Source organism: Ascochyta rabiei, chromosome 8 (genome assembly GCF_004011695.2).
Source record: "Ascochyta rabiei chromosome 8, complete sequence".
Taxonomy (NCBI): Eukaryota; Fungi; Ascomycota; class Dothideomycetes; order Pleosporales; family Didymellaceae; genus Ascochyta; species Ascochyta rabiei.
In genome coordinates this window covers 1,832,116-1,858,874 of record NC_082412.1, presented here as the reverse complement: position 1 = coordinate 1,858,874, position 26,759 = coordinate 1,832,116, and the positions used below count along the sequence as shown (strand labels likewise).

Genomic DNA, 26,759 nt, shown 5'->3' with positions numbered 1-26,759 from the left:
GAGAATCTTAGGTGAGGGGGATGAAGTCAAGTGGGGACTTGTCGAAAGGTTGGTCGAGAAGATTGAGGAGGGAAGTCGGAGGAAGGAGAGGCGGGAGAAATTGAAGTGGATGAACTCACGGCCGAGTACCGAGACATTTAGACTAAGATTCTATGCGATCTTAGAGTCTCTGCATATAGATGATTTGCTCATGCCACAGCACGCGGACCGTATAATTATCGCTTGGGTCAAAACTTAGTAGGCGTTCCATTGCTTCAATAAGCTGCGTCAAAAGGGATTTCAAGTCATTTGTGCGACGGCCGATGGCTGTCTACAAAGATTAAGAGGTCTTTCAGGGCCGGAATATCTCATTTGAAATCCGCCAAGCACTGTCCATTACTATCCATCAGTGTACGGCCAAATCAACAGAACCTAGTCCCCTCAACCTCGACCAAAATCTTAACATGGTTCTCTTTTTTGTAATAAAGCGCCTTAATCCCCCCTTCTATCAGGTCCTCCATCTGGATCTTACTTGTGATCATTTTGCTCGGGTTGAGATTCCCTGTCTCGGCGTCTAGTTAACGCCCAACCTTGACCTTGAATTTGATACCTACCACTTGCTGGCTATTCAATAACGGCCTCGAGACCCCCCCCCCCCCGTTGATATCCGAGAGCTGCAGTATATTTCGCCTCTCCGAACACCAACATGTTTGGGTTAAACGGCACCGCTTTTTCGTCCGGTGATGGATGGGGCGTTGTGGGCGCGAAGATCGGGCCGCCGAGGTATTTCTGCAGATCGAGACCGCAAAAGCCTACGTACGCCGGTGCGACCTACGCCGTGTCAGTCTCTATATAATGTTTGTTGTGACTCCTGTGGAGGCTCACTCGGACTTGTCCTGCGCCGCACTTGGCGTCAGCCACATCGTGCTCAATCCCGATATCCTCTTTTTCATAGTATCTTGCTGCGCGCATGTTGCTATTCGCGCTGCACTTGCTGCTCTCACGTTACTATCGTGGTCGCAGTCGTTTGTGATGATGCTGTTCACAAACGCGCATTCGATGATAGCAGACATCTGGATTCGATTTCTCATACAATGCAAACAACCCCTCTCGTGAGCGCGGTCCGAAGGCAATAGGCCCACAGCAAGTCGGCTATCAATAGTCAAGGTAGTTGATGGTAGATCATTCCTTGTAGCAAGTGCACAAGTGCAGGGTTGTGCGCATCTTAAGCCATCGAGAAGACGTCAGCCCTGGCGTCAGCCCAACGCATCGGCACGCGTTCTTCCTTGCAAAGTGACACGGTGATGTCGGAACTGGGTTGGGGACGCGAAGCAGGACTGAGGACTGGCAGGTCCGTAGGGCGGGGCTTTCAAGTGGACAAGCTAAGCATTGCGGGGAAGGGGCAGATGGTCCAATCGGGGGTCTTGAACCGGGTTGCGGGGCCTTGTTCCGGAAGCGTTGAGGCTGGAATGTTGAACACAGATGATGGTTGTATTTTCAAGGTGATAAAATACTATGATTAGTGCCAGGAAGGAATCTGTGCGGGTTGATTAGAGACGGAAGCAGCCTCGATGCCGTGGTGCTGATGAACTGGCATGAGATCCAAGTGTTGGAAAGCGATCTCCATGATGACTGGATGGCTGGAAGGCGATGCCTATGGGTGGTGATTACCTATTTGGTTAGGCTGTTTACCTATATAGCACGGTTCTGTAGCGTCACTCAACGATTAATCTTACACCTCACTTTGATAATTCAACACCAAGGAGGGTTCTTACACTTCCCTCCCTTGCGAGTGTGCAAGGCGAGCCTGTTGCCGAGTCGTGATAGTAAGCACTACCGGCTGAGAGCAAGTATGTGACGGCGTGAGGTCGTGAGGGCGATGTCATCCAGCACGCTCAAAGAATTAAGTTGCGTTGGGGATGGTGTTGGTGTTGTTGTTGATTTGAAGCGTTTAGCAGTTCAGAACCTTTCCACAGCCGACCCAAGTGCTTTTACGTCGAGTGTTTTTTTGGGGGGGGGTTCAGAGTAGCGATGCTCAAGGCAGAGATGATTGGCAGGGGTCGAGTATTTACTCTCTTCTAGGGAGCATAGAGAAGTACGCGTCGTCGCCATAGTGAAGGAAGTTGTACTGACTTGGTAGCAGTCTACCAACCAACCAACCAGCAAAACGCCAAACGATGCAATCCCCCCCCCCCCCCCCCAAATAAATAAACAAATAAAAACCCTTCCATGCACTGATTCCGCGTCAAGCAGCGCTCCCTCACCCCAGCATCTCGGCCCAATCCGGCGTGACGACAAACTTGCCCTTGACGCGGCCAAACGAAACAGCCTCGCCAGCATCTTCAGGCACGACGCGGTCCTTGTCGGGCACGACGTGGATGCTGACGACCTCCTGCAGGAAACTGGCCCTGTTGCCCGGCGCCAGCTCGTAGCTCGTGCCGCCCCAGTCGAGCGTCGTGCGCCCGGACTGGCGCACCCGCAGCTTGCCTACCATGCCGCTCGCGAAGCGAGGGCCCTGCAGCGGTCGGGCGGCGGGGTCGGAGAAGTTCTCTTCGAGTTTGATCTTGGGTGTTTCTTTCTTGACGGGCGGCGCGGGTGCCGAGGGTTCGGCCGAGTCGGGGGCGGCTTCTTTCTTGACGCCTGGTTCAAGGAGTTCGGGCATGAGCGGTGGGATCTGGAACAGGTAGACGTTGTTGTCGCGTACTGAGGGCTTGGGGGCGGGTGCTGCGCCGTCGGCCATGGCTGTGTCGCCTGAAGGGTCTACGGTGGGCACTTCGTCTGGCCCCAGTTCGGCGCGGATGTGCTTGCGGTTCTCGAGAAAGCGTGCCCATTCTGCGCGGTCTTCGTCCGTTTGGAGGACGGGCTCTGCTATACTCTTGGACCGGCCCTTGGCTTTGCGTTCTGTGGATGGTGATGGGGGCTCCGCTTTCTGTGGCGGTTCGGTCTGGTCGGCGTCCATGCCTATTTGTTCGGCATCAGGCATTTGCTCGTCGTCGCTGGCCTGTTCGGTCTTGACCTGGGCATCGGAGTCGTCGGTGTCCTGCCATACACCTTTAAATGGCTTGCGCACGCCAGTGATTTCCACGTCGCTCGCCTTGCCCTTCCCCTTGCGAGATGTCTGGCCTGAGCGTTCCCCTGCAGACTTGCGGCCAGCTGTTCCAGTCGCCTCTGCTGTGTCTTTGGGCGCGGTCTCGGCGCTGGCGTCAGTGTTGAGTGCGAGCGCCTTCTCTTGGTGTTCTTTCCGTGTGATCCGGATAGGGAGCACTGATCGTGAGGGACGTTCGTTGACGTCTGCGCCGTCCTCGTCGTCCGATATTTCGATGAGGTCGATATCTCTGCGAGGGAACTCCTGATCTTCCTCATCCTCGGAGGACTCCACGATACCGCCGTCTTCTCTCTTGATCGATGAGCTACCTCCGCCGCCGCCGCCGCCGCCGCCGCCGCTACCACCGCCTCCACTATACCCGCCTCTGCTTGGACCGCCGTCGTCACCCTCGTTCTTGACGCGGAATGCGCGTGATCCCGAACCAGCACCAAAGCCTGAGAAGCTGCGGTGGTTTGTTTTTCTGTCTGTCAGAGGAATCAGCGATGTCGAGCACGTACTCGACTCCTTGCCTACCTTCTTTCGAGCTACCGAGCGAGAAGGGTCCACTCATAGCACTGCTGTAGCCACCACGTCCCCTTGTAGCTCTGCTAGCTTCCTTTGCTGCCTCTCTCTCTTTCTTCCTGGCTTGGAACGCATCCTCTTTCTCTCGTTCTCTGTTTCTGATCTTCTCGCGCTCCAGTGCTTCCTTTTCGAGGGCCGCGCGCTCCTCCTTGCTTCGGCGGCCGGTGAAGGTGGGTTTGACTGGGCCTTTTTTGCCGCCGCGCGTGCTGCCTCGCTTGACGGAGGGCGACGCAGATCGTGAAGACGGCTCTGCGCTCCTCAGGCCGCCCAGGCGCTGTACGGGAGGGCGTGTCGCGGCCTCGGCGCCCTCTTGTGGTGTTGCAGTCGCAGAAGTATCGTCGTTTGTCGAGGAGTCATGTTCTGCAGGTGATGGTGGCTTTGCGTCGCCGTCGCCCTCTTCCTTGGGTACGATAGCGGGTGCAGGTTCACTGGCAGCGGATTCACCAAACGTTTGCGGGGTTGTCGTCGACTCGGCGCCTTCACTGGCGCCGTCTGTGGTTCGAGCTGCAGCAGCTCCCCCTCTTGCGCTTGCGCGCGCACGCGTGCTGCCTCTTCCTCGCGGTTTTGGTGGCATTGGTGAGGGAGGCGCTGTGATCGCAGTGACTCGGCGACACTCCGCAAAACTATTTTGGCTGCCTATCGATAGCTGCGAGCGGGCTCCGGCGCGACGTCACATGAGGGGTGTTCTTGGAGACTGTGCAACTAACACAATGAAGCAAGCTACATAAGGGTATTCTTAGAGACTATGCAACTAATATAACTAAACTAGTTACATGGGTTATTCTTAGAGACTATAACTAATATAGCTAAGCAAGTTATATAAGGGTATTCTTAGAGACTGTAACTAATATAACTAAACAAGTTATATAACTAAGGGTATTCTTAGAGACTGTAACTAATATAACTAAGCAAGTTATATAAGGGTGTTCTTGGAGACCGTGCGACCAACACAACCGAACCAGATCCGTAGCTGCACCTCATTTTGATTCGTTCACGACACACGTGGGGAGCACTGTGCTCTGCTCTTCCACCGCCAAGTCCAACAATTACAATGTCTTTCGAGCCACAAGCTAGTCTTGATCAAGAAGCAGTAATAACAAAGATGGTATGCCGGCAAGTAAACGTCATGCTCCTCCCATGCTCGCTAGAAATGTTGAAAATAGTGTGCTCCCGGAACGCCAGCCGTGAAAACATCTTGCATGAGCATGCTCTGCCGAGCAGCCGAGCAGCATTCAACATGAACGCATTAGCTATAACAAACGATAAGGTGAAGGAGAGGCAAGGATAGGATCGATGAAGCCAGGTTCAACAAGAAGCTAGCGTTTTTAACCCTCGACGAGCGCCTTTGCATTGTTGCCCAACAGCTCGAGACACCTGCGGGCTAATGTGACGACTTCAGCTTCGCCGTCTTCGTTGTCTTCGTCGTCTGACTCGATGTTGCGCTCGGCGATCTCAGTGACCATGTGGATGATCTCGTCTGACTTGGCGATGCGCTCCGATAGTCGGGCATCCTCAGACTCTAGAAGCTGCAGCAGCGTCCAGATGGCAATGTGCTGAAATGTAGGGTCGCCGCTGGCGAGGAAGCGGCGAAGGTAGCCATGAATGCCGCCCGCGGGCTCCGTCCAGTTTTGAATGAAGATGGTGTAGTCACCCACTGCATCCGTTAGCTTGCGTCGTGACCCACCAAGGGAGCCTTCTTACCCTTGGAAGACAGGTTGCCGAGTGCAGCGGCACTGTTGCCCTGGACCTCGATGCTGTCAGACTCGGTGAGGGGGATGAGGACATCGAACACTCCGAGGTTGAGTAGGTGGGGCTTCAGCTCCTCGCTCAGAGCAAGGACAGCAATCGCGGCGGTCATCTCCGACTGCACGGGCAGTCGTACGTTCAGGACCAACTGCTTGCACTTCTGCACGGCGCCAGCCTCCAAGACCAGCTGCTTGTTCTTGTCCGAGCTTGCGGCCAGGTTACGCAGGGTGGAGATGGCGTGGCATTGGATCTCGTCGTTCTCCGTGGAGCCCAGAAGGTCGACCAGAGGACGAAGGAAGCCGGCTTCGATGATGGGCGACTCGTTTGCGGGGTGGATGGAGATGTTTCGTATGCAGGCAACGGCGGAGAGGATAAGTGGGAGGTAGGAGGATTGCAGGAGGCGGAGGAGAGAGGGCAGACCGCGGGCGCGTACAATGTCGAGCTGGTAGCGTTCGTCCGAGGCCAGGTTGCGCAGGGCGAGAGCGGCTTGACACTGCACCTTGGGCGACGACGACTCCATCAGGTGCACGAGCGACTGGACCAGTCGGCCTTCGGTCTGGGCGAGTTTGGCGCGGTTGCTGGCATCGACGGCGATGTTGCTGAGTGCGGTTGTGCAGTAGTACTGGACGTCGACGTCGGTGGAGGAGAGAAGCTGGACGAGGACGGGGATTGCGCCGGCATTGACAAGCTGTTGGCGGTTGTCGTCTGGGAGCGTGTTAGCGGGTGCGCCAGCTCTGCACGCAGCGTACAGAAGACGGACCTGAGTGTGTCATGTTGAGCAGGGCGCCCGTGGCATTTCGCTGCACGCGCATGTCGCGGGACTTTGCCAGACGCGTGAGGGGCTGCAGGGCGCCGGAGCGTGCAATCTTGGCCTTGTTGTCCTCGTGGGTGGCCAGGTTGGTGATGCAGCCGACGGCATTGCACTGGACCTCGACGTTGGGCGAGTTCATCTGCTTGATGAGGGGCGCGAGGCCACCGAGGGCGACGATGGCGACCTTGTTTTCGGCTGCGGGGGATGACGTTAGTGCATGGTGCTCGGGGGATGATGTTGGTGCATGGTGCTTGGGGGATGATGTTGGTGCTTGGTGCTCGGGGGATGATGTTGGTGCTTGGTGCTCGGGGGATGATGTTGGTGCTTGGTGCTCGGGGGATGATGTTGGTGCATGGTGCTCGGGGGATGATGTTGGTGCTTGGTGCTCGGGGGATGATGTTGGTGCTTGGTGCTTGGTGCTTGGTGCAAGGTGCAAGGTGCAAGGTGCAAGGTGCAAGGTGCAAGGTGCTTGGTGCAAGGTGCAAGATGCGTGGTTGCTGGACGGGGGCTGTGACGTACTGTTCACCGCCAGATTGCCCAGGGCGGCGCTGGCAGCACGCTGGACCTCGAGGTCTGGGTTCTGCAGCAGGAAGAGGATGGGCTCCAGCGTGTCGCGGTCGACTTCGCGGACATCTGCAAGGCGTCGTGGTCAGCTGGGGGTGGCGGGGAGCGAGGCGCAGGGGCGGCAGGATCAGAATCAGAATCAGGACAGAATCAGGACAGAATCAGGACAGAATCACAGGGCCGGATAGGTACCTCTCTCTGTGATCTCGGCAAAGGTCAAGCTGGCGGAGCGCTGCAAGTCGATGTTGTCTGAATACACGAGGGTGCTCAATGCGCGCAGGGGCTCGCCGGAGAAGAAGTCGGTCTCGGCGCGCTGGACGGACGACGTCAGTAGAGTGCGGTGCGGTCAGGTGGGGCGAGAGACGTACGTTCTCGAGGAAGCCCAGCAGGTCGGCCACGGCTTCACGCTCGCTGTCGGCCAGCACGGGGTCGTAGAGGCTGTCCTTGGAGCGTCCTGCGCAGAAACGCGTTAGTCATCAAGGGCGACGAAATTCTTCAGGGAGAGGCATACCGGCGCAGCAGGCACCGCAGACCTTGGAGAAGAACTGAGAGACGCCCATGGCAGTGTGCTGTGACAGCGCAGAGGCCTGCGGGGGGGGGCTACCGGAGGGTCAGAGGGGCGGCGGCGGTGGGCAGCGACGGGGGATCGCAGGCGGGCAGCAGGCGGGCGGGCGGCGGGCAGCTCGAGAGGCGCGCGGCGACGGGCAATGGCTGGACTGCGACGATGGAGGGTCGTGGTGTTGAGCGCGCGTGTCGATGGAAGCCCGTGCTGCGAGCTGCGTGCTGAGCGGCGTGCTGCGCTGCGCTGTCCTGGGCGGTCCTAGAGCTGGGCTGGGCTGGGCGGCCGGGGCGGGCAGCGGCTAAGGCGCGCTGGGAAAGCTCGTCCGATGCCGTAGACTGCCCAGTGCCCACTCACCCACTCACTCGCGCCGCCACGCGGGCACCAGCCTCTCTCTGCCTTTCTCTGCCTCTGCCTCTGCCATTCTCTGTCTCTGCGATTCTGTCTCTGCCTCTGCCTCTGTCTCTGCCTCTGTCTCTGCCTTTGTCTCTGCCTCTGTCTCTACCTCTGTCTCTGTCTCTACCTCTGTCTCTGTCTCTACCTCTGTCTCTGTCTCTACCTCTGTCTCTGTCTCTACCTCTGTCTCTGTCTCTACCTCTGTCTCTGTCTCTACCTCTGTCTCCCCCTGCCTCTGCCCCTCCCCCTGCTGTCGTGTTCGCTCTCGTCCCGCAGATGCTCTAGTGCGTGCCGGCGTCGACAGCGCCCTGCATGAACTGCCCGTCTGCCTAACAATACCGTACCGGTAGGTAGCCCCCCACCACCCAGGACGCTACACACTACTACTAGACGCTACCCGGCCCTTGTCCGCACTGTAGCACTGCACTGCACTAGAGTATCTACTATCTACCATCTACTATCTACATAGTTTGGTAGTATTTGGTTGGACCCCACGCACCAGCCCGCCGCTTACCTAGTACAATACATGGCTCCCTCAGCATCTTGCATCACGGGTACCCTCTGCTTCATCGTCCCCACTACTGGGCTGCTCCAAGATAGGGATGCCTGCTGCGACGTCTGCTCCTTGGCTCGCCTGCAGTCTCCCTGACCACCCTGACTCTCTGCGTTGTGCACACCAGCCCCTCGGCGCCCTCGTCGTACGTCAATGCGCCGACCACCTCCAGGCGGCCTCAGCGCTGCGCCCACTCACGGCGCGTAGACGCAGCAGCTTACCCCAGGCGCTCACCCCATTTGCCAGTGCCTTGGGCCATCTCACTGACGCTATGCCGCCCGCCAACCTTAACGCCCCTCCGGCGCACGCCGAAGCAAGCTGCGTGGGCGTGTTCATGTTGGTCAAGGGCGCCGGTGCCGGCGCCGGTGCTGCTGCTGCTGCTGCTGCTGCTGCTGGAGTGGTTAAAGACTGGCCCCGCCCCAATGAATGCCTCTCTATTCACGTCCATCGCACACACAATCCCCCACTGCACGTCAACACACACTTGTCGCCCCCATCCCACTGCAACCCGCCGCAGGGCTGATCAACTCCACGCTGCTGGCTGGCTTGGTCTTGCGCAACAACCCCCCAGCACGCTAGCCTGGATCAAGGACACAATTGAATTGACAATCCCTTCACTCGGCCCTCCGTGTTTTCCCGTCTCTGTCCCTCAGCGCGACCCCACGGCCCTGAGTATTAAAACACAGGCCGTCGCACTCGCTTTTCGAGGTTTGCATCCACCACAGCGACCCGATTTAAATGGCCGCCCAGCCATCCTCACACTTTTTCCAGAAGCTCAAGCTCGATACCTCGGCGCCGCACAAGCGGGTTGCATCGACCTTTGCCTCGATCCCGCGTGACGCTGCCTACACCAACACGAGTCATGCACAGTCGCAGGATGAACTCGACCATGTCGACCATGTCGAGGGCCACAAGATCACCGACGGCCCCTTCAGGACGCGCCACCCCAACGGCTCCCACGGCCACATAGCCGCCTACGATGGCGGCCTGGCTCTCTCTCTGGGGCGCACCGCCCCCAACGAAGCCGCCATCGAGGACCTGTTCAGGCGGCGCAAGACATCCATCAGCTTCGACAGCGAGGTCCGCCTCGACTCGGGCGACCGCGTTGGCCTCGAGCTCCCTGTGCCCAAGCCGGCCCAGCGCAGCTCCCCGTCCTACACGCCCGAAGAGGGCAGCTGCTCAGAGACGGAATACCTCGAGATGCCCTTCAATCACCGCAGAGCTCTCTCGCGACAGACCAGCAACAGCCAAGCACGCTACCCACTCCTGCAATCCACCGTCGACGACATGGCAAACGACCCCGAGTACAACGACCAAGTCGCCTCCCTCACCTCGGAAGCCACCGCCTCGCCGCTGGAAGAAGCGCGCACGCCCATCGAGACGCCGAACGAGTACATGCTCTCGCCACTGCCCGCCACAAGCTCACCATTCGACTTTCCTCTCTTCTCGCCCATGCGCAGTGCGCCCACCAGAAACAGGAGCTTTCGAGCCGAGATCAGCGAGGACGGCAGCTTGAGGCGAACGAGCAGACGATCCTCCAATCGCTCCGGCCGCTCCTTGTCGTCCATGTCTCCCGCCGCCTCCTTCCTTGCGCGCTACAAGACGGCCGACGCACCCTTGAAAGAGCCCCAGCCAGACGACGAAGGCCAGGGTCTTGGCTACGACAACGAGTACATCATTGGGAAGCAGATTGGCTATGGCGGCTTTAGCGTAGTCAAGGAAGTAACGAGCATGGAGCATGGCAAGCCGGTGACGGACGCAGTCAAGATTGTACGCAAGCAGCAGAACAACAAATCTGAATTCGAGAACGAGGCGCTCCAGAGCCAGTTCGACCACGAGGTAGAGATGTGGCGGTTCCTAAAACACCCGTACATCCTTCCTTTGATCAAGGTCTACACCACTGACTATGCCACCTTCTGCATCACAAAACTAAACAAGGGCGGTACCCTGTTTGATCTGATACGCGACACCCGCCGCAAGCAAAAGGTCGGCCTCCCAAAGCACTTGGTGAAGCGCTATGCGTACCAGTTGGCTTCGGCCATGCGCTACTTGCACAACGACGTTCATGTCGTCCACCGCGACATCAAGCTTGAAAATTGCCTCCTCGACATGACCGTGCCTGAAGCCGACACCAAAGGTGGCCACCTACTTCTGTGCGACTTCGGCATGGCAGACTTCGTCCTTCGAGACGACCGCGAAGGCCCAGATCCACAATTCACTGCGAACAACCAGAACATGGGTCCTGCCGACGCGAGTACCTCGGTGCAGGGCAGTTTGCAATACGCAGCGCCCGAGCTGTTCGACGCTTGCCACTCCCTCATGTTCTCTCCTGCAGCAGACGTCTGGGCGTATGGCGTTGTAGTCTATGCCCTGCTCACCGCTACCTTACCCTTCAACGAAGGCCTCGACTCGAAGACGACCGCCAAGATCCTAAAAGGCGAGTGGGACCAGGAGCTCGTTCGAACTGCAGAGGCGTTGCAGGACGGAGGCGCAGAAGACGCCTTGACTCTACTAAAGGGCTGCCTTGAGATGGATATCGAGCAACGCTGGACCGTATCCGACATCCTCGAGAGCGACTTTCTCCGCGATTGCGATTGCGCCAAAGAGAACGAGAGTGTATACCGTCCCTGGACGCCCGAAGACTGAACACCCTAGTTTTTTTTTCCTTACCCGATATTCGACGATCGAACAGACGATTTTTCCTGGATACGATACCCCTCTCACTTTTAGCTGCGGACCAACATGGCTGTTTTCCAGGTTTCTTTCCATTTGCACTCTTGTCGGCTCTTCCTATGGATACCCTGCTTCTAGCCTTTGAGTGGTAATGACATCATTGGCGTTTGACTTTGGCGGGGCTGTTGGCGTAGGCTCGCAATGATTCTCTCTGTATGACACACGGCAGCCACATTTCTTCAAAAGCTGCTACTATTACCAAAATGAAAACTCACTACTCACGACCATCACCTCCGGCTTTTTACTCTTCCATCAAATGTCTGCTTGTCTTGTGGTTCAGGTGCATGCGTGATCATTTATTCGGAACATTTTGATTCGGTGGGTTGCAGGGGTCTTGCGCCTTCCCCGCAGCCGCCCATGCTCGTGCAGGATCCGCTCACAAATCAACCAGAAGTTGGCCGTACGGACCAGGGAATGTGCAGCAATAGCTCCCGCGGACGCTTGACAGACGCCCAGCGCCGCCCACGCCTCTTTACCTATAGATTGAGAAGAGTCACAGATGAGTTCATCACGATAACGTTCGTCCCTGAAGCACCTAACTGATCTTGGCCTGCAAACACTCGCTACCTGATCTGATTTGCTCTAAAGGTGCAAAGGCCGACATACCACAGACTGCGTTTGCAATAACACATGTTGTCAAACGAAGCCATATTGAGTGGCCCCCAGCGGCTGGCCTCGTGCAGATATCTCCGTCTGAGTCGACGCTACGCTTCTGCATCCTCGGTAGTGCTTACTGCGAAGCAAGTTCCTTGGTTCCGAGCCACCCGTTCACCGTTTGGATCTGCATTGGGCAGTCATGCGGTCCATGGCAAGCAACGGCCAGCGTGCTCAAGTGTCACAGTGACAGCACTACTTCTTCAAGCGACCAGATATTGGGATCGTGGAGGCGAGCCACGTTGTTGGTGCAGACGCCGTATGTTACAAACATCATCTCGAATCAAGCAGGAATCTCAAACGAACAAACACTTGCAAGTCCATTCTCAGCATGGGGTGCATTCCTGCAGCTTACCCCTGCACAGCATTCGAGGCTCGGCCGCAAGGGGTACTCGATGTGACATGTCATCAAAGCTACTGACCAAAAGATAGATAGGCCTCCTGGCCATGTTCCGCTACCTATACAAGCTTTTTCTCGCAAAGTTTCCCATCGCCAAAAATGCAGATATCGCTCTTGTCACTATGGAGCTGTCTCCTCTCGATTGTCTCTTCACAGTCGACCTTCACTCCTGCTCGCCCGCCATCCTTGCCACTTGCTGTAAAAAGCCCATACCTGAGCGCATGGGTCCCAGCTGGTAGCAGTGGAGGGAATGGAGGATACCTTCCTGGGCAATGGCCGCAATTCTACACGTGAGTTCTCTCTTCGAGCACTCTCAATCGAGCCTACTGACCGCAGACAGGGGACAGATACTCGGCTGGACAGGATTGATTCGTGTCGACAACGAGACCTCAACGTGGATGGGTGCTCCAAAGAACATCCCTGCAGCAAATCAAACATCCTATGAGTACACCTCCACCAAGAGCATCTTTACCATTGAGGCAAACCAGAAGGTGTCGCTGAAGGTGACTTTTCTCTCGCCTCTCTTCCCAAAAGATCTCAAGCGTCAATCCTTGATATTTTCCTACATGAACATCGAAGTCTTGTCTCTAGATGGTTCAGAACACGATGTGCAGATCTACACTGACATAAGTGCTGGTAAGCACGATCCCTACTTGTACCTGGACGTGATTCGAGCACTGACATGCGCGATAGAGTGGGTTTCTGGAGATGTCGCGGTGACCGCACAATGGGATTTCGGCCTCACGGACGATGTTGTATATCACAGACTATCGAGGCAAGATCCGCAGGTACTCTCAGAGATCAACGATAGAGCAGAATGGGGCAGTTTTGTTCGTCTTGCCTGAAGAATTGTTTGTTTAAACTGATTCCCTCTAGTACTACGTCACAGACGCCAAGAACGGTGTCTCGTACCAATCTGGTGCCGATGGTAATGTTCGTGGTGCTTTCGTGACCGGTGGAAAGCTGGCGAACTTGAACGATACCAACTTCCGCGCTATCAACAGCACTTGGCCGGTGTTTGGGTATGGAGTCGACCTCGGATCCATTGGGGCTTCACCCGTGTCGACATTGTTCTCTTTGGGATTATGTCAAGATGAGTCGATTCAGTTTCTTGGTGCAGAAGGTGTGACTGTTCTTCCGTCGCTGTGGAAGAGCTACTTTGCGGATGATTTGGCGGCTCTGTCTTTCTTCCACAATGACTACACGGAATCGAGCGAGCTTTCGTCGGAACTGGATGATCAGATCTCAGAAGACTCCATCGCCGCTGCCGGACAGGATTACGCTACGTTGACGACGCTGGCTGCACGCCAGGCCTTTGCAGCCACTCAACTTGTTGGTACTGAAGACAGACCCTATCTTTTCTTGAAAGAGATATCGTCCAACGGCAATACTCAGACCATCGATGTGATCTACCCGGCCTCACCAATATTTTTGTACGCAAACCCAGATCTGATCAAACTACTGCTGGACCCACATTTTGAGAACCAAGAGAATGGTCATTATCCCAACAAGTGGGCTATGCACGACCTTGGGACGCATTACCCAAATGCGACTGGCCACCCAGCCGGTGACGACGAACGAATGCCACTAGAGGAGTGCGGCAACAACATCATCATGGTCTTGGCGTATGTTCAGCGCTCTGGTAACACAGACTACATCAAGCAACACTACACTATATTGAAGCAGTGGGCTGAGTACCTCGTCGAAGACAGTCTCTACCCAGCCCAGCAGCTCTCGACCGACGACTTTGCCGGACATTTGTCGAACCAGACGAACCTCGCGCTCAAAGGCATCATCAGCATCGAAGCCATGTCACAAATCGCCAAGCTCATCGGCGAAGACACCGACGCCCAAAACTACACGACGATCGCCCACGACTACATCGACAAATGGCAGACCCTCGGCATCAACACAGCAGCCGACCCTCCCCACGCCGTGCTCAACTACGGCAACACCTCAACCTGGGGCCTGCTGTACAACCTCTACAACGACAAGCTGCTCAACACCAACCTCGTCCCGCAGGATGTGTACGACATGCAGTCCGCATTCTATCCCACCGTCAAAGAAACCTACGGCGTGCCACTCGACACGCGGAACAGGTACCTGACCAAGTCCGACTGGGAGGTATTCTGCGCCGCCATCGCGAGCGAAGCAACGCGGGATCTGCTTATTGGCGATTTGGCGAGGTGGATCAACGAGACGCCGACGAGCAGACCCTTCACCGATCTGTATCAGACGAGCGACGGTGCGTTTCCGCCCGGGTTGGAGTTCAAGGCTAGGCCGGTGGTGGGCGGGTTGTTTGCGCTGCTGCTGTTGGCGCAGGACGGCGCGACGGCGTCTTCGAACTGATGGATGTGTGTTCTTAAATTGCTGATTGCAAGCACTGTTTCTACGTGTTGGACTATTTAAACAATACCCTTTTAAACATAATTAGCCTACATTACCTTCCACTACTAACCCCTACTTCCTCTTCTACTTCTTCCCCTCTTCTTCTAGAATGCGGTCTGTGTCGCTCTTTGCCTTAGCCTTACCCTTCTCTCTACTTACACTGCTACTTCCCTTCCCTTTTCCCCCCACGCAGGACAACACGCTATTGTCTTTAAACTAATAGATGTATATTCTTAGAGTGCTATTTATAAGCACTATTTTAATATATTAGACTATTTAAATACAACTTTAAACACAATTAGCTGATATTACCTTCTACTGCTAACCCCTACTTCCTCTTCTACTTCTTCTTCTCTTCTTCTAGAATGCGGTCTGTGTCGCTCTTTGCTTTGGCCTTGCCCTTCTTCTTACTTGCACTGCTACTTCCCTTCCCTTTATTACCCCCCTCCTATCCCCCCACGCAGGACAACACGCTATTGTCTTTAAACTAATAGATGTATATTCTTAGAGTGCTAGTTATAAGCACTATTTCTATATATTAGACTATTTAAATATAACTTTAAACACAATTAGCTAATATTACCTTCTATTACTGACCCCTAATTTCTCTTCTCCTTCTTCTTCTTCTCTTCTTCTAGAATGCGATCTGTGTCGCTCTTTGCTTTGGCCTTGCCCTTCTTCTTCCCACTTGCACCACCACTTCCCTTCCCCTTGTCCTTAGCATCCCCCTCCCATTCCCCCAGCGCCAAATCCGCATCCACGTTCGCCTCATACTCGACGTCCTCAACCCACTGCTCGAACAGAAACACGCGCCACGCCGCGTACCCCACGCCGCCCAGCACCGCCGCGGAGGTGATCAGGGTCCTGACGACGCTGAAGAGCGAAACGTGCGCCATCCGCTTCAGGAGCGGAGACACGAGTGCCTTTCTCTCTTCCTACTCACCATCAACATCCGCAATCCCAACTACACCAACCGGCCTCCAACGCCTCCTCCGCCGCCGCCGCCGCCGCCGCCACCGCACCTCCACCCGCGCATGCATGCATGCACCCCCCCCCCCCTTCCCCCCGAGAAGACAAAGACACGCACCACGTACCTCGAGATCGGGATTCACGCAGTAGATCAGCACGACGAGCGCGCCCAGTATCAGGCCCAGGAACACGACGGTCAGGACCTGGATGACGGCGAGTACGATTGAGATATTTTTCGTCGTGCGCAGCACCTGGAAGCCCGCGGCTACGAGCGGGGTGACTTGCTCAAAGGCCGCGTTGATCTCGCGCGAGTACGGGATGCCCATGGTTGCGATTTGGGTGGTGGGGAGGTGGGCTGCCGGGTGGGTGGTGGCGGTGTGCTGCTGCTGTGGGAGGGAAATGCTAGGGTGGGTGGGCGTGGTTAAGGATTCGGATGGGAGGTGGGATTCGACATTGCAAACGGAGCGGGAGACGCTAGCTAGACAGTGCTTGGTCGAGGGGGTTTTGTAGTTGTTGCGGTGGCGGCTGAGCTGGCCCGCTGACGTCATACGTGCCGTGGAGGGGACAGGGGTGAAAGGGGCCGCGTTGAGTTCGAGTAGCCGTGGATTTCTCCACGTTATTGACGACAGCGTTGCGCGCTTCTGGGAATCCCGTACTTAGACTGCCATTGTACTTGGTATCAGGCATAAGTAGTGTAGGTGGAGACGCTTGACAGGGGTACTTGGCTGTAATTTTTAGGTGAATTAAATTGATTACTTAGTATTTTGTGTACCCGCCCTTTGCCTTAATAACTGCCTAGCATCTGTCCTTTATGCTCGCTACTACCTTCTAAAGGTCCTTAGGAGTAATAGAATCCTAGGCCTCCTGTATAATACCTCTAAGTCTCTTGTAGCTATACTGCCTGCTAGTAGGGAGGTTAGGATAGTGAGTCTCTATCTAGTCCTTTATCTTATCCTAGATAGCTTTAATTAGATTAAGATCTAGTAAAAATAGAGGCTAGTAGATAGGCTTAATCCCTCTCTTATAGAGCTCTTTAAGGGTAGACTCTGCTCTATAAGCTAATGCCCTATCCTGCATAAATAGGAGGTTAGGATAAAGGGTTAACTAGCTATAAATTAGAGGGACTATCCTCTTACAGTACCTCTTACTAGTAATACTAGCCTACTCCTTCTCCTAGAAGAGGGAGGGACCTTTTGTAGTGCTAGAGAAGCAGCTCTAGAACATCTACCTACGCTTCTTTGGCAACTTGTCTACTACACAGGTAGAATCTAGCTCCTCTCTAGGTCTCCTAGTAACCTATCTCTGTTGGTGCCGCCCTCTAGTTACCTACGTCTTATCACTCTACAGTATTCTCTACTATTGCTAGTCCTTCTAGTCTATATAGAGCGTAGCCTACTCTAGACGCAGATCTATATTATCTTGTAAGAGAGGTGGCTTTGCCTAGGCTATCTAACGTAAGTACCCTCTCCTCTGTAGGGCTTAGTAGATAACGTGCTCTAAGACACCCTAGTAATTAAAGGGGCTATAGGCAAGCTGATGATAGCTTATCTAACGCGTGCGTTGTAACAATCAGACGTAGGCCTCTAGATAGTTAATCTAGGCATCTGTAAGAGTGTGTAGGCAACCAGGTTGCCTCCTTAGAGTGACCTGTTTACTAGCAAGGGCATAGCTAACTTGTCTCTCTGTAATATTTAGGAGGTTAGCAATAAACTAATAAGTATGGCCAGCTAGACGGAGAGTCTGGACCTAGAGACGCTTATCTTGTGAGAGGTATTGGTAATGGGCAGGAGTAGATGGCTGAGTAGATAGATAAGATGGCTGAGATAGCTGAGATGGCTGGCCGGCCATGGCTGAGATGGATGGCCGGCAGATAGTTAAGATAGTTGAGATGGCTGAGATGGCTGAGATGGCTGAGATGGCTGAGATAGGAGGATAAGGGTGTAGGGCAACAGCACGTAGATGCTTCTAGAGACAAGAGACATTATGTTACATACAAAAATAGGGAGGATTTAATGTAATTTAGTTAATAGGGCTATTCCGCAACCTCTGGCTTATCCCGGACCCACCTACACTACTTATGCCAGCTACCAAGTATACACTGGTTCTTGGTAGGGTTCGATGACCCGCTGTTTCAGGTGAGCGGATATCAGTGCCCAGGACAAGACCGATATGAGCGCTGGCCTGCAATCTTCGCCAATCTCTCAGGCAGACTTGTCACCAATCAAAACAAACAACATTCCAGACCTTTGTTTAATTTGTTTAACTTTTTTTTTTACCCACAGACTTTTCTGTAACAAAATTTTAAGCCCCAAGTAACTTGTTTTCTCTGTTTTTGTAATTGAATGTTGAGAGATGAAGCAGGTAGCTAGGGAAGGTACATGCAGTTGCGGGGAGCCTCAGCCAAGCATTGGTTACGTGACCTCACGTAATTCTGCTCTACACAAGGCCACCCTTACTACCCTTACTTGGCTAATTATTAAAATCTTTAATAGAAATAATATTTCCTACTAGATCTGATAGTCTCGTTTGCTTTGAGGGCATTTTCAGCTTTGTTTATTTAAATTAGACTGATTAAAAAAATTAGATTGATGCTAGAAAATCTGTTTTTTTTTGTCATCAGCCTTGCTCTTGGGTCGTATACGCATCTCGCGTGTTTCTTTGGTATTGTTGATGACAAGTACCAAGGCTGCATGCCGGCGCGCGCCATGCCAGAATCTACAGAGCTGTCCGCCTACTCACTGACAGTGAAAGCGGGGGATTTGCAACCCTTTCCAAGGGCATCACTTGCCGTGTTCACAGAGGTTTCCGGAATCGCGATGTCGGATCGGGGGTTTGAAGTTGTACTGGACGGGACAATAGGGACATTATATCACTGAGATGCACGCCCTGGTGTGGCACTCAAAGTGGAATTGTGCCCATGTTCATTTGGGTTTTATGTGGCTACAAACAGCGATGGGGAGCCTTAATTCTAATGGATATACGGTTGGATTGGTTCATTTAGACGTTCCTCGAATGATGCTATTGCAATGAGATGTATCAAAGGCTGTAGGCGAGGGAAATGCGGGACTACACTATCTGGCGTCGAAACGGAACAGTGTAATAAGATTGAATGTTGGAGATGCGCACGGTTTCTGGTGTCCGTAATATCCGACTCTCACGGCGACCGTACCCAGGGTAGCTAGAGACGATGTTGACAATCACGAACAGGAGTAGGCAATCATAGGCACGAGACTCTACACCATGTGGTGTAGAACGTCCAAAAGTATTGCTGCCTGGTGACTGCAAGACGTACATTGCTACCTTCACCAAAAACTCAAACTTTGCAGCGTAGCGTCATTATAAGCTTCTGCTTACCTTCTCACTCTTGTAGTCTGATCTCATTCGAGAAACACTGATTCTGTATCAAGTTTTTCTCGTGAGAGAACACTGGCATCACTCGAATTTTCACAGCTTATTTCGTGTCCGGTATCTTGCAAACAAAACACCCAAGCGCAACAGATCGGGAGAAGCAATCAATTCTGTTTTTAATGTACAAGATTGGTGCTATATTATCTCTTATTCAAACCATGTCCGACCCCCCCTCCAGAAAAAAAAGCCAGCCTTCTCTGCCTCCAGCTGGAATCCTATTTGATGATAGAAGATGGTCTTGCGGACACTGCTTAGCAGCTCTGGCGCCAAAGAGCACGGATGACATCGATGCAAGCAGCACCAGTGTAGAGGTTGTCAGCCTGGTCCTCGGGACATGAGCAGGAAGGGTCGATAAAGCTGGGGGTACCGCTGTGGTCGACCGCCCGGGAGTCGTTGCAGAAGTTGGCGCAACGACCCTTCTGGTACTCGCAGGAGATGGGCACCACCAATACAGGTGCGCTTTCCGTTGGGACCGGAATTTTGGGCGGCGACGCTCAGAGCGAGGAGCGCAACAGAGACGAGAGTGGTGAGCTTCATAGTGGCGTTGATTGCTATGTACAATGGTTAGCATTCGACCTTCGAGTTTCGGGTTGCAAGTTGGCACAGCTGTTGTCGAAGTGACTGAGTATAGGATTGAGCAGTTGATTGAGTAGTTGACTGAGCGACTGGGTGGTTGAGTGAGCTGGAGTAGAGAACAGTTGGGAGAAGTCCAATGGACTTACACTTTTTTGTCCAGCATAGCTCGTGTTGCTATCTTGAAGATGGGGTTGAAAAGATGGTCCAAAGGACTGGACTTCGGTGAATATCGAAGCATGGACTTCAGACAGTCGTTCTAAAGGCCCGAATCTTGGTGCGGTGTCAATCACAGCCTCAAGGTGGCTGGGCAGCTGTTGAGTCCCTGTTAGGGCCAAGGCCAAGTTTGAGTTCAATGTTGAAATGGGCCTGTTATTTCGATACTCCTGCTATTGCCAGAGCGCGTGGTACTGGTATGGTACTGGTATGGTACCCTGGTAAGTAAGCTAGAGTCTTTTCCATTTTGAGTCTACAACTCATTAGCGAGTTAGTACTAGGACTAAGGAGCTGAGCTAGAACCTATGGTTAATGCTTGTTGCGACATGCTTTTTTTTTGGAAACAAGTCAAGTGTACATGGAAGAATCATGTGAGATTCTATGTCTACAGTCCAAGACCAGTCTGATAGATGCGAGAGAGTGGACATGAAGATCAATACTTCGAGTCTCAGCGTGCAGTACATCGTGTTTACTCCAGGCCAGTGCTACGATGCTACGCAATAGATCGTAGCGGCTAAATCTTTGTGAGCCGAAATAAAGCTCTGCCAAACATTAATTTGCTTTTGTCTCCACCATGACGGTCAAAGAAATGGAGAATTTCGCCCGATTACCCATTGGGGAAACCACGTGTAAGAACATAGCAATTGTAATTGGGCAAACTAGCAAGTTTAAGATGAGAAAAAGAGTTGACCCAGATTTTGAACATTGCTTTCCTAGAATTAAAAGAGATAGTGAACTGTCATTGTGACCCGGTCACTCGCTAATGACCTAGCAGTCTGGTCACTAAGTTTGATCTTGGGCTAAAAGCTTTCGATGTTGTTTTTCGAAAGAAGAGATAACTAGTGGATATTTCGGTTTTCTCGAAGGCAAGTGTATGATGAAGTGCGAGAGCGGTGAGTACATGTGGCACTATCGTTGATGCCGACTCACCTTGCCTAGAGGACTCTGTTTGCAAACAAGTGATGGCGATTCAGCACCAGCACCAGCACCGGGTTAGTATAGGCTCCTGTGATAGATAGGGACCGAGAGCTTTCTCGAGAGCTTTCTCGGGATGATCAGAGTGATGACGTATAGGCACAACATGTGTGTATCTTATACGCCTCGTACTCCGAGATCACATTAGTGCCAGCAACAGCTTATAACGAGAAAGTAACACTGAAAAGATGTCGAATTATGTCCAAAAAATGCAACCAAAGGTTGTGGATAGTAGTGTTCATGCTGTCAACAAGCTTGGGAAGTGGTGCCGACAGGTTGCCCCATCTGCTGTCGGTTGCCTCAGCTCGGAATAGAACCGCAACTTCCACATCTTCTAGACTCAGGAAGCAAGCTCATATCAACTTAGTGCGATGGAATTTACCGTGGTCCATATTCGATTCCAAACGCATTGACAAGAGGCAGGTAGCTGGGCAGTGAATAGGGTACTGAGATTACATGACCAAGCAGACATTGACAACGTTCGACAAACCTTCCCTCGAGAATCCATGTGTCTGTCAGCGTCTTTGCGAGCGAGAGGTGACGAATAAGATACACAGACTCAGGCTGGCGAACTGTAACGAACTTAATCATTCATCTTCTTGTCAAACTGTCTGCTAAGCCAAAAGACAGTTTTCGATGTGTAGAGAAAATGGAAACACATGGATTATCGATCTGTTTCTGATATCGTCCTTGATGCCTCTGTGTCTGTTGTTGCTTCGCAAAGAGCAGCCAACATTGCACGGCAATACAAATCATGAGGGTCCAGCTCCTACAGCCCATCGCTGTGCATCAACTCATAGATATCACTACCTTTTCTGCTTCAGCCGCCCTATCGCAATCAAAGCTAGCCGCGCATCAGACCAGTTTTGGATTCTTTGATGTAGGTCTCAATATGCATTGAGGTTGCCGACGGTTGATTGTCCCGAACGGTCTATTGAGTTCAGTCACTTCGGGCCGTCTCGATTGGCAACGACCTGCTGCGCATCAACTCCACTTGCCCGTATCGTCCAAATAATGTCCAAGAAAGGGCTCGTGTTGGTAGATCTAATGCTGGGTGTTTCAAGACTGGCGATAAAGAAGCCTCAGAACTTGGTATGTAAACGGCAATCTCTGCCTAAAGCAGACCATTGCCGTTCTTTCGCGTGATATAGGTGAGACACACGATAGCACCGAGCCATCTTCCAACTCGACCTAAAATTTCTCATGACCGAATCCGAGGCTTGCAATCTATTGTGAGAAAGCAATGTACTAGCAAACTGCCGCAAGTATCTACGTCGATGCTGGCTGTGTTCATCTTTTGACATTCCTAGGATAAATATTTTCATGGTAGTTTTGCCTTGCACGATCTATCTCGCACCAATCGAAACGTCTTTAGGCATGAAACATTGTATCACTCAGATAACATGCAAGAAACCGCAGACGGGGAAGTAGATGTGTAGAGGCCACTGTTTCCAATGCGGCGGAAAATTAGCGACGCTAGCGGGCTGGGCTGCCTCTCCTAATGTGCGTAGTCTGTCCAACGGCTAGTTGCGACTCCCCATCTCCACAATTCTGTCATGGCTGCTGCGGCTTTGTCCGACCTCGAAACCCACACCGACGATGCACCACTTCCATCATGGCTTGCAAACCATCTGAACATCGAGTGGAATTCGGACGACGTCGATGCTCTGCTGACTTCTATTGACGCTAGCCAGAGTTCGAGCCTGCCGGTATTGCCTCACCTACCCGCGGAACTACTTTTGCATATTCTAGAGTATGTTCCAGTTGACTATATCCTGGACTGGCGATTGGTCTGTCGCGGTTTTCGCGATGCAATCGATGGGCGCATCCTGTACCATCATCTCCAAAAGACCAAATTAATCGGTTACCTGGGCCAACGGACGAGTGCCAACATGATGAGGCTCAGCGACGATGCCTACGAGCGGCTACATTTGGTGCAAGCTGAGTTCGAATTCCTTGAGGGGCTGCAAAGTGGTTCCTGTCAGAAACGGCAACCGGGCCCTCCATGGGCCAGCACGCACGCCGTGTTCAAGATCGATCCACAGTGGCACAGAACATACGACCTTTGCAACATTGGTGCAGGTTTCCCTTCAAGGTCAAGGATGTTGAGACAATTAACAACTTACCGAGCTGGTCAAGGCTTTGGCACTTTAGTATGGGCGATCAGCCTAGGCACTGCAGTCCTCGACTTGGATTTTCCATTTGCGCCAGACAGACACACCTTTGACATGACTGTGGAGTCAGATGGAACAGTGCACGTTGAGTGGAAGCCAATGCTTTCTCGGTTCATCAAGACGGAGACAGCTTTCAGACGTCTCATGGACAAGAAACTCGGGTCAAAAATCACTTTCAGTCACACGGAAGATTGTCTACGCGCTGTTCGTCGGCAGCGCTTACATGCAGCGCTGGACCCTAAGGATAAAATCGACCGACACATTAAGTGGTCACTACGTCTACTTCGACCTTTGTGGGGTAGCGTCCAGTATCATGATCCATCGACGCTTGATCCTGTCGAAGCCGATGCCGTAGGGGTTCTGCTACTCCTACGTCGAACAGCTGCTCTGAGCGAGCGTCAACTTGAGCATCTGCACCAACTGGCTGCAGACTACAATTGCATGGTCAAAACGATAAGTGATCTCTCTCAATTCGTCGAGAATCTAGATTCACAATTGCTCGTGTCAGGACAGCACACAAGATACTTGAGCATACCACAAAGGCACTTCCAAATCGAGAGCGTGTCCTCAAACCCTGTTGCCTGGTCGGATGAGCTGCGGACAAAAATCGAAACTCGGGTCCAGAGATGGAGGGCGCAACGATCCCTGATCGAGCAGATGCAGACGCTAATGATAATGTCGCAGGAGGCGCTCGCAGTACCTGAAGATGCATTCGATGTGGCGGGATCTGATTTTTGAGCTACAACTTGCGCAATGTTTCTAGCGTTGCATCAGTCGAATGAGATGAGGAGATGCTTGGTCGGCGGATCAGTGGTTGAATGTCATTGGACAGGATGGAATGGAGGTAGAAGATAAGAAGAGATTCAGATGCGGTTTTTAGGATGTAGAACCCTCGTCGTGCAACACGATATTACCAGTGTAACATATGCTACATACATGTACAAAACTCGATGACCACCATCGTGTAGATACAGTGGCTGACAGAAAGTCTCAGGCCTTTGCAATCTCAAGCCACTTTGGTTGATTCTGCTCAAACGACGTGACTCCAGGTCTTGGAATGTGATCGAACAATCCACCCTTCAAGATAATCTTCGGTGAATCTTCAGACAACAGAGATGCAATTGGGCTTCTCTTATGTTAGCCAAACACCCAAGTCCTAACACAACAAGCTCGACTTACCATCCACAGTTACTGCAAAACTGACGGATGATCGTATTCCCAGAAGTTGTGTCGCTGTCCGTGTAGCTCTTGAGTGCGCTCTTGGGGTCGTTGATTGTTACCTCTGACTTGTCAAACATGTACACGATCGAGCCTGGAGTTGAGCCCGCTCGCCGGCAGTTTCCGCTGTACAATCAGCTTCGTCATTGCTACCTGCTTGGTGTTGTCATTCGTACCAGTAGCAGATCACCGATTCCTTCGGCAGCTCCGCGATGGAGACTTTGATGCCCGCGCAATTGCAACGTCCATCCGGCATGTTGACGGGGCTAAAAGTTCTGAGAAGCGTATTGAATCTAGGGTGATTGAAGAGCGCGATGAAGTTGAAGAATTAGACGTGGCACATAGCCAATGACGCAGAAGTGGAGCCTTCGCACACCGCAAGACGCGCTCCACCACCGCGATAGCGTCTGTCTGCCTGTCTTCGAACATCGCGAATTCGTCGGCGCAGCCTCGGCTGCCTGATCAGTTGGCGACTGGACTCTTTCCCCGAGTACCGTCACATCATTTGCATGTGTACAATTCCAAGCGCGTAGCGAAAGCCTTGCTCAAAGTTGTGGCTGTGGCAGCTGGCCTTCGTATCGTGTGGACTGCCGATGTTGTCAATTGTAGTCCACAGCCCAGGTGACGCTGTGCTGCTCCAAAACCATGTCGACTGTCAGAGCTCTTAGGAAAACTTGAGTTCAATGTGTTGCGAACGCCAGACGGAAAGGACTTGAGCTGACATCAATGTCTTCATTCCCACACCGATCGATATCCAAGATTACAATGTAAAATTACTGTGCGTGGAAGTTAGATATGCCCCTAGCTCACAGCAAGGCAGGCCGAAGAGCAACCAGGGAGATTTGAAGCGTATATATCTTCAGACTGAGAAAGATCGAGAGATTTTGACAGCTGTTGTAAGATTTCGAGCTGTTCAGTTGATCGAAAAAGGGAAGGCGCGCCATGCAGGTGCTCCGCTCCTTCCCGTCTTGTGGTTATCGATAAGCGAGTAAACAATCGAGCCATCCAGAATGAAGCTCCTCCATACATATTCAACTCAAAAAACCTGCCACGTCCAGCACTCTTATTGTTTCACGCTCCTGAAATATACATCAACCATGGTACGTGACTGAGTTGGCATCAAGACAAAAGCTAAAAGACATGTTCAGACGCGCGATTCCGCGGCAACCTACCTTCACATGCACGCCTCTCACCACGCAGATCTCCTTGAGTCCTTTACGAACATGACCTCTTCACAACTCGCGCCCGAAAACATTTACATCCCACCGCATCTCCAGCCGCTCAACCCCGAAGATGAAGACGATGTTGTACCGGACCAGCACGCTGCTTTTGGCATACAGCGCGCGACACAAGCCAAGAAGGAGCCTACGTGGCGCGACTTGGGGCTAGAAGAACTTCTAAGACGAGGACCGAGGGCTGCTGAAGGCCAGAATGCTGGTGGTGGCGCGTTAAGTAGAGGTATGGCGGAGAGGAGAGAAGAAGAGCCGATCATCACCGCATTGAGGAGACAGCCTGGGCCACAGGCTGGTGTCGTGAGGTCTGGGGGTACTGCGAGAGATGCGCACGCCGGTGGTGGTAGTGCTGTGGGCAATGGGCTGCCGCGATGAGGAGGAAGCAGATGACAGTAACATGCGCACGAAGCATTCAACGAGCAAGAGCAAGTGGCAGATACACTATAAGAAGTGTTCGCGGCGTGACAAAGACGCATCAATAGGCTGGCTCCTCGTTACAAGCAGATTAGCTCGCCGTAGCAGCCATTCAGATGTCGGACTGCAGCAAGAATTGCACGGCAGCTCCGCGTTGCGTACGACCTAGGCGAGTAACGTAGACCGTACTTGAGTCTCCGGGAGTTCGAAATGCATACTGCGATGCGTCACACCTAGCATTCATAGCAACGAGGGCGAAAAAGCTCTTAGGGAACGTCAGACAGCTACAACCCGGATGCAATCAGGGTCATCCGTAGGGCAGAGTCAAACATTAAACTATGCAAGCACAAGGACTTATGCTGCGAGTGGGTTTGTTTCCACAGCGATCGGACTAACACTGGTTGTTTGGAGCTGAGATGTCGATGCTCGGCTGGATGTACGATGCGTACAACGCGACATCCCGTGTTTACAACCCGTCGTGGCCGCCTGTCATGATTACCCGTCCTTATAATAGGCACGTGCCTACATACCTGGAAAAATTCGTGCCGGTACTTAATTTTATGGCCGAAGTCTGGGGTAATCCCCCGGACCCCACCAATTGCCCTTGGGGGAGACGTCAAGAGTGCCCAACTTCTAAGACTATTCCAGATCTGTACAGTATGCACCTGTAACGGCGATCGGGCTGATTGCCACTTCCTACATACTATGGTTTCCAGCAAAAGTAGAGTCCTATGGCCAGTGCAATGTGGAGGAAAAGCAGAGGCTTGGCAAGTCTGAATTTCAAGGTTTTCTTGGCTTTTTATTAATTAGCGGAAATCTTCTCCCTTTATTATCTGCAACAGCATCTGTGCGCGCTTGTTATAAACACTAATACTGGTAGCTTCTGCACAAGACCCACCGCACTGGCCATGGGACTCTACTTTCGCCGGAGACCATAGCAGGTAGATGAATTGAGCCTACGTTCTTCTCCACTCAATAACGTACTCCACGGTCGAGCGGATCACACGATCGAGCGGATCACTCAAAACCCCACCAAAATTGTCCAAAACTACAACCCTTTATTTCAACAACCACGCAATAAAATCTTCTTAAAATCTCAGAATAGTATTGCATAGTTATTGGTAAGTACA

General features: G+C 52.8%; 9 protein-coding genes across 9 annotated transcripts, besides 23 other annotated features; 4 read left to right on the top strand and 5 right to left on the bottom strand.

Moving 5' to 3' along the window:
* Positions 1–603: 603 nt before the first annotated feature.
* EKO05_0005579 (uncharacterized protein) lies at positions 604–1,070 on the bottom strand (the record flags this gene model as incomplete). Its single annotated transcript, XM_059636637.1, has 3 exons — positions 604–810; positions 865–973; positions 1,030–1,070. 3 exons carry the CDS (start codon positions 1,068–1,070, stop codon positions 604–606), a joined length of 357 nt encoding a protein of 118 aa, XP_059492620.1.
* Positions 1,071–2,163: 1,093 nt separating this feature from the next.
* Positions 2,164–2,180: a tandem repeat.
* Positions 2,181–2,239: 59 nt separating this feature from the next.
* Positions 2,240–4,220, bottom strand: EKO05_0005578 (uncharacterized protein; the record flags this gene model as incomplete). Its single annotated transcript, XM_038940110.1, has 2 exons — positions 2,240–3,549; positions 3,599–4,220. 2 exons carry the CDS (start codon positions 4,218–4,220, stop codon positions 2,240–2,242), a joined length of 1,932 nt encoding a protein of 643 aa, XP_038798594.1.
* Positions 3,396–3,423: a tandem repeat.
* A 751-nt stretch (positions 4,221–4,971) lies between the features above and the next one.
* EKO05_0005577 (Vacuolar protein 8) lies at positions 4,972–7,327 on the bottom strand (the record flags this gene model as incomplete). Its single annotated transcript, XM_059636636.1, has 7 exons — positions 4,972–5,300; positions 5,348–6,097; positions 6,153–6,398; positions 6,723–6,836; positions 6,960–7,080; positions 7,136–7,221; positions 7,279–7,327. 7 exons carry the CDS (start codon positions 7,325–7,327, stop codon positions 4,972–4,974), a joined length of 1,695 nt encoding a protein of 564 aa, XP_059492619.1.
* Positions 5,754–5,806: a tandem repeat.
* Positions 6,016–6,061: a tandem repeat.
* Positions 6,414–6,625: a tandem repeat.
* Positions 6,626–6,689: a tandem repeat.
* Positions 6,690–6,702: a tandem repeat.
* Positions 6,894–6,942: a tandem repeat.
* Positions 7,328–7,385: 58 nt separating the features above from the next.
* Positions 7,386–7,471: a tandem repeat.
* Positions 7,472–7,532: 61 nt separating this feature from the next.
* Positions 7,533–7,580: a tandem repeat.
* Positions 7,562–7,642: a tandem repeat.
* Positions 7,643–8,641: 999 nt separating this feature from the next.
* Positions 8,642–8,670: a tandem repeat.
* Positions 8,671–9,013: 343 nt separating this feature from the next.
* Positions 9,014–10,921, top strand: EKO05_0005576 (uncharacterized protein; the record flags this gene model as incomplete). Its single annotated transcript, XM_038946028.1, has 1 exon — positions 9,014–10,921. One exon carries the CDS (start codon positions 9,014–9,016, stop codon positions 10,919–10,921), a length of 1,908 nt encoding a protein of 635 aa, XP_038798591.1.
* Positions 10,922–12,161: 1,240 nt separating this feature from the next.
* On the top strand, positions 12,162–14,411 carry EKO05_0005575 (uncharacterized protein; the record flags this gene model as incomplete). Its single annotated transcript, XM_038940223.1, has 4 exons — positions 12,162–12,352; positions 12,403–12,698; positions 12,756–12,892; positions 12,939–14,411. The coding sequence occupies 4 exons, from the start codon at positions 12,162–12,164 to the stop codon at positions 14,409–14,411; spliced, it is 2,097 nt and encodes a 698-aa protein (XP_038798590.1).
* A 351-nt stretch (positions 14,412–14,762) lies between these two features.
* Positions 14,763–14,812: a tandem repeat.
* A 237-nt stretch (positions 14,813–15,049) lies between these two features.
* Positions 15,050–15,967, bottom strand: EKO05_0005574 (uncharacterized protein; the record flags this gene model as incomplete). The annotated part of the gene is made up of 2 exons (XM_038940224.1): positions 15,050–15,385; positions 15,545–15,967. 2 exons carry the CDS (start codon positions 15,965–15,967, stop codon positions 15,050–15,052), a joined length of 759 nt encoding a protein of 252 aa, XP_038798589.1.
* Positions 15,055–15,086: a tandem repeat.
* Positions 15,427–15,470: a tandem repeat.
* Positions 15,758–15,811: a tandem repeat.
* Positions 15,968–16,089: 122 nt separating the features above from the next.
* Positions 16,090–17,303: a mobile genetic element.
* Positions 17,212–17,282: a tandem repeat.
* Positions 17,304–17,345: a tandem repeat.
* Positions 17,346–17,371: 26 nt separating this feature from the next.
* Positions 17,372–17,513: a dispersed repeat.
* Positions 17,514–19,443: 1,930 nt separating this feature from the next.
* Positions 19,444–19,520: a tandem repeat.
* Positions 19,521–22,147: 2,627 nt separating this feature from the next.
* EKO05_0005573 (uncharacterized protein) lies at positions 22,148–23,503 on the top strand (the record flags this gene model as incomplete). Its single annotated transcript, XM_038946026.1, has 1 exon — positions 22,148–23,503. The coding sequence occupies one exon, from the start codon at positions 22,148–22,150 to the stop codon at positions 23,501–23,503; it is 1,356 nt and encodes a 451-aa protein (XP_038798587.1).
* Positions 23,504–23,755: 252 nt separating this feature from the next.
* On the bottom strand, positions 23,756–24,239 carry EKO05_0005572 (uncharacterized protein; the record flags this gene model as incomplete). The annotated part of the gene is made up of 3 exons (XM_038940021.1): positions 23,756–23,891; positions 23,945–24,109; positions 24,160–24,239. 3 exons carry the CDS (start codon positions 24,237–24,239, stop codon positions 23,756–23,758), a joined length of 381 nt encoding a protein of 126 aa, XP_038798586.1.
* Positions 24,240–24,993: 754 nt separating this feature from the next.
* Positions 24,994–25,590, top strand: EKO05_0005571 (uncharacterized protein; the record flags this gene model as incomplete). Its single annotated transcript, XM_038940015.2, has 2 exons — positions 24,994–25,083; positions 25,132–25,590. The coding sequence occupies 2 exons, from the start codon at positions 24,994–24,996 to the stop codon at positions 25,588–25,590; spliced, it is 549 nt and encodes a 182-aa protein (XP_038798585.2).
* Positions 25,591–26,332: 742 nt separating this feature from the next.
* Positions 26,333–26,569: a dispersed repeat.
* Positions 26,570–26,605: 36 nt separating this feature from the next.
* Positions 26,606–26,759: part of a dispersed repeat that runs on past the window's edge.